The 6,069-nt window shown below is 39.7% G+C and overlaps 1 protein-coding gene across 1 annotated transcript; it reads left to right on the forward strand.

The window, feature by feature from the left end:
* The first annotated feature begins 690 nt into the window (after positions 1–690).
* On the forward strand, positions 691–4,494 carry LOC132868089 (polyadenylate-binding protein 4-like). Its single transcript, XM_060901046.1, has 6 exons — positions 691–727; positions 2,364–2,500; positions 2,613–2,700; positions 3,826–3,965; positions 4,204–4,254; positions 4,420–4,494. The coding sequence occupies exons 1-6, from the start codon at positions 691–693 to the stop codon at positions 4,492–4,494; spliced, it is 528 nt and encodes a 175-aa protein (XP_060757029.1).
* Positions 4,495–6,069: the final 1,575 nt, after the last annotated feature.

The following is a 6,069-nucleotide window of genomic DNA, read 5'->3' on the forward strand; positions in this document are numbered from 1 at the left end:
TCCAAGACCAAGGCGTGTAATAGTCGGTGAGGTCACAAAGGACCCCAGGGTAACTTCTAAGCAACTGAAGGCCTCTCTCACATTGGCTAATGTTAATGTTCATGAGTCCACCATCAGGAGGACACTGAACAACAATGGTGTGCATGGCAGGGTTGCAAGGAGAAAGCCACTGCTCTCCAAAAAGAACATTGCTGCTTATCTGGTTTGCTAAAGATCACATGGACAAGCCAAAAGGCTATTAGAAAAAATGTTTTGTGGATGGATGAGACCAAACTAGAACTTTTTGGTTTAAATGAGGAGTGTTATGTTTGGAGAAAGGAAAACACTGCATTCCAGCATAAGAACCTTATCCCATCTGTGAAACATGGTGGTGGGAGTATCATGGTTTGGGCCTGTTTTGCTGCATCTGGGCCAGGGCGGCTTGCCATCATTGATGGAACAATGAATTCTGAATTATACCAGCAAATTCTAAAGGAAAATGTCAGGACATCTGTCCATGAACTGAATCTCAAGAGAAGGTGGGTCATGCAGCAAGACAATGATTACACTTTGGCGGGTGGTTTATTCTGTGGTATGACAATATATTTTAATTGTAGTTTTCTCTGAAGGCATCTGATATAATAAACGCATTGCAATGTAACATTACACGCCTACAACTCCCATGAGCACCTGCATAAACATTCTGACAACATGTTAGAATTGTTTAGAACGTACTTTAACGTCTCAGGTAAAATCAGTGATATGGTAACCTGCGGTTAATGAACGAAGCAACAAAGTTGCTGACGACTGACAAGCGCATGATGTGGCGGCATATAGCTGGAGTTTCAAACCCTGCTGCTCAGGGAAAAAGGGGCAGAGATGACCAGGGCCGGAGCAGCATTTTAAAATCACAGAGGTCCGTGATGTGCAAAGCGCGCGCCGAAACATTTCCGCCATATTTAAATGAGAGGGTGAATTACACATCACACAAGAGATCTATTCCTGAAATTACTTTTAAGTGTTTGAACTGAATATCATCAGTTTTGAAAAAAAAAAATCATGTATGTGGCAAGAGTAAGAATAGTTTAAGCTTGTTTAATGGTTTGATCTGGCCCAAGCAATGAGGACAAAAGATCCCCTAACCATGTAGCCTATGGAACTGAGATACATTAACAATCTGGCATCCATTACACACACACACACACACAACATTCTGGGAAAAAAATCAGTATACACCACCATGTTTTAGGCAAAGTTATCCAGAGATTGGCTAGTTCATAGCAAAACCGAAAATACCATGTACTGCAAAGACTGTAGAAAGTCTGGCAAAGACAGGCACCAGTAATTTTAAACTCGAAACTATAAAGGACCACGAAAAGTCTAATGCACACATTGGTACTATAACATCAAAACAGGTGAAGACGGCTGGTCACTACAGGACAGCATTGCTTTCAGTCCCTGGCTGTCATGAAGTCGGCTGAGCTGGAGAGGATGGAGCTGCTGTTTAGAAACGTTCACGCGATTGGAAAGAAGTTAATCTCACCCTAGCTATCAACTTATGGCCTGCTGGAAGCCTCAGGTCATGAAGACCATTTTTCATGGACCATTCAGACTCATCTGATGATGAATGTAATGAGGACATTTAATGTCTCTCTCTACACATGTTCACACACACACACACACACACACTATTAATAGATAGTACATAATATACATAATAATACTTGATAATACACATAATACTTGCATATCAAAACATCAAATGTTTTTCAATGATAAATGTTTTGAATTGGACTTTTAATATTAGAATCAGTTCAGTTGTACTGAATGTTATTTTTCATATCATACAATATTTCATATTGTAAGGGTCTTGAATTTGAGTTCAATAAACAGAATACTCTTTATATTTTTGTCTGAATTGGTTGCATGTTTTCATATAGGGAGCTACCTTAACAGCACTGAATACTTGAGTGCTACTGTAGAGATACATTATACACTACCATTCATAATTAAATCTAGATCTTCCGAACTTTAACATATCATGGTGAATAAAAAAACTTCGATTTCCTGGCAACAAAATTGTGGCTAGTGAAAAGGCTGAATGGCTAGTGACTCAGGAAAACCACTAGCCACAGTGGCTGGTGAGCAAAAAAGTTAATGTAAAGCCATATATATATATATATATATATATATATATATATATATATATATATATATATATATATATATATATATATAATATTCAAATTTTCATAACCTTTCTGACCCATCTTTACCAAGGGTGCCAATACTTCTGAATCTGACTGCATGCACATAGTATAATTGATACCAATAATGTTTTTTCACTGAAATGAATGAGCTGTGATGTGTTTTCGTTCCTTCAGCTGAGCGAGCACTGGAAAGCGTCCCAGCTGTTGAGACAGCTGCAGTTGGGGACAGCAGTCCAGTTGTGGTTCCAGTTTCAGCTGCAAAAGAACTTCCAGCTACAACTGATGCAGTGCCTCCTACAGCTGTGTCACCTGTGAGTGAAGTTCAGCCAGACAAGGGCTGACAAGTAAGAACAAAACACGAGTAATGAGTCGTAATAATAATAATAATAAAAGAAGAAGAAGAATGAGTTCCTCTGTGTCCAGGATGGACCCACATCACCATCTGCTGGGAAAAGGCTGACCATCTACATGTTGGAATCATGTCCTGTAGATGAACAAGTCCAGATGGCGCGTGAGTTTCACACTCATACACGCATAAAAAACACACACCAACATCTGGCTCATACACACTCCTGCTCTGCAGCTCAGCATATAATCCACTGTTTGTTTCTTTTTGGTTTTTTTTGTGGCCACTGCCTCAAAGAGGCGAAGCGAGGCAGTAGCCACTATGTCATCGTGTTGTAAGAATGAGTGTAACAATAGTGAAACTTCGTAACCAATCAGCACTTATCCTGATCAAGTTTGATTACCCATTCTACTTCTTGATAAACTTCAGAACCAATCAGAAACAGAAACGGAAAAAGAGAAACCTCGTTATAACTTCGTAGTGTTGTAAGATAACAGGCAGATAAAAAGATAAATGAAATTCACCTTGTGGTTCACCAAGGCTACTGATTCGATATCGAGTAAGTGGTGTTCATTTGAAGAAAATTTACCTTTTTGATTATCATGGCTTTTGCTTGGTCCTTCTGAAAGGTCAAATGAAAGGTTTTGAAAGTTTTTTTTTTTTTAGCTTTTTGGCAGATAGCTTGAGAAGCCGATATCAAACTTCTGCTATTGGCTTTAATTTTTTAATTGTATTTTTTATTTCAGAGTCTTTACACTCCACTTGTGAAACAAAATGTGCTCATTAGTTCTAAATAATGCTTCAAAGACAATTCATGAACAAGTGCTTTCATACTATTTTGAAAATAGATCGAGTTTACAGCACTGCATTTTGAACAAAATACACTAAACAAAACATGGTAACCAAAACACTCCAAGCCCTGATGCTGCTCACAGCTTGGTGATGCTTGCAAGAGATGAGGTGAGTAGAATTGATAACATGTATATATGCTATATTTACTGTATGGACATGGGATCAGAAAACTATTTTATTTATAAACAGTAGCCACATGGACCCATAGGGTACCTTTTTTTCTCCCTCATTATGGTTTGCGATGTGTTTCCTTGTCGAGATCGAAAACTTCTTCTCCAAGCACCTGCTTTCAACTCATCTTGCTTTTGTTCCTCAATAATCGAGAATAGAAAGAGTCTGGCGCCTGAACCCCATCCATGTTACATGATTGGATGGCTGGGACCATTCACTCGATTTCTGTTCTCTCACACCTCACTCACTCTCTCTGTCTGTCTGCAGATGATCACTTGTTGCCTCTTGTTGAGAAAATCCACCCGAACTTGGCAAATAAGATCACCTGGATGCTTGTGGGGAACCAGAACAATTACAAAATCATGAATATAATCAGCGATCCTGAGCTCCTGTATGCCAAAGTGAGCGTACACACAATATACACACACACACTGCATCAATACACACACACTGCACTAACACACACTGCACCAACACACACACACACTGCACCAACACACACACACACTCAAGCAATTTACCGAGTGTTTCATCTCTGATTCTTAAAAACGTCTGATATTGAAATGATGAATTAACTTTGGCTATGTGGAAACAAAACCCCACCCACCAATCCCTCTTTCCTCCTGTCTGTGTGTGTGTGTGTAGGTGGATGAAATGGATGCGATCCTGAAGGCGAGGGAATCTGGTCTCAAGCCAGTGAGGATCTTTTAATAAAAACTGGACATCTGCTGAAATTCAGTTCTGAGACACACAACGATATTTTGTATTCGATTTCTATTGAAACGTTTCGTCACATCACAGTTTACACAGAGATCAAAAATGTTCAGGAATCGTTTCTGACTTTGTGCACTTCTCTTACAGGAAGCCGTCAAGATGCTGTTCGGTGACAAGAACAGGAAAAGAAGGAAGAAGAAGAAGAAGGAGTATAGATTTTAAAAAACACTGCACCCAATATTGCAAGTCTTGTAAAGTGCTCTACATTTTGATTGTCATTTTATGAAGAAGTCTTTGTCACATGCACACATTTTAAATAGAATTTCAAAATAAACTTCAACATAAACTGCAAGTTTATTCACTTGAAGGTTAAATTCTTAAATATTTTATCTTGATGTATACCGTATTTTCTCATCTTTTAATGGAAAGCAGTTTGAGCTGCAGTTTCTGTACTGAAAATGCTATGTGAATAAAATATGTTATGATTATTATTGTAGTTATTATTAATCAGTAAGAATTGTGGTTTATCTGCATGAAAGAGGGAACTTTAACAGAGCCACAGAGTGAAAACTTGATTCTGTGAATCCGATTAAGTTGTAAATGTCTGAGTTGGATAAAGAACCTGAAGGTCCAGCTGTTCCAGGGGTTTTACTATGAACTGCTCGACTTCACACAGACACAATCTCACTGACATTGTTTCACTCATTTGCTGCTCGTGATTGCTGAGGCTTCGGGGAATATTCTTCAAATCATGTCCTGACCCATCTGAGAATAACTTCTCCAGTAGACCATGAGCACCTGAGTTTTCTCAGAAATCTGAAACAATCATCTCATCTCATTATCTGTAGCCACTTTATCCTGTTCTACAGGGTCGCAGGCAAGCTGGAGCCTATCCCAGCTGACTACGGGCGAAAGGCGATGTGGGTGCAATTGGTCTTAAGTGATCAGTCTCATTAAATCAGTCTCATTAAATCAGTCTCATTAAATAATACCATTAATTTTGGTGTTTACTAATAAATTACCAAACAGCTTAATTATGGTATATTCCAAATTATTATGATCACTACTGATGCAGCAATAATCTATTACTTACCGTATTACATAGACACTACAGCCAATAGCATTCATATACAGTACACTTGGGTGAAGGCAATTTGGAGTTCCTTGAGATTGTGTGACTTCAAGGATACAGCAGCAACAGACTGACAAGCACAGTTTAACAGAATAATTGAATTTATTATAACAACGATACTAAATGGGTAATAGCAGTTGAATACATTCAATATGGTCAGCAGCAATAAAAAAAATAAAAATCTCCTTCTCACCCCCGGCGGAGGGGGTGGTATCCATGTCATCCTCAAGCTCGGGTCCTCTACCAGAGGCCTGGGAGTTTGAGGGTTCTGCGCAGTATCTTCGATGTTCCTAGTACTGCACTCTTCTGGACTGAGGCTTCAGATGTTGTTCCTGGGATTTGCTGGAGCCACACTCCCAGTTTGGGGGTTACTGCCCCAAGTGCCCCCACTACCATGGGGACCACGCAACCCTTGACCTTCCACATCCGTTCCAGCTGCTCTTTCAACCCTTGATACTTCTCAAGTTTCTCATGTTCCTTCTTCTTGATGTTGGCGTCAGCTGGGATCGCCACATCTATCACCACCACCCTCTTCTGCTCTTTGTCCACCACCACTATGTCCGGTTGGTTAGCCAGGATCTGTTTGTCAGTCTGGAAGCTGAAGTCCCACAGAACCTTGGCCCTGTTGTTCTCAGCCACCTTCTGTGGTATGGCCCATTGGGACT

The sequence above is a fragment of the Neoarius graeffei genome, chromosome 19, assembly GCF_027579695.1.
Source record: "Neoarius graeffei isolate fNeoGra1 chromosome 19, fNeoGra1.pri, whole genome shotgun sequence".
Lineage (NCBI taxonomy): Eukaryota > Metazoa > Chordata > Actinopteri > Siluriformes > Ariidae > Neoarius > Neoarius graeffei.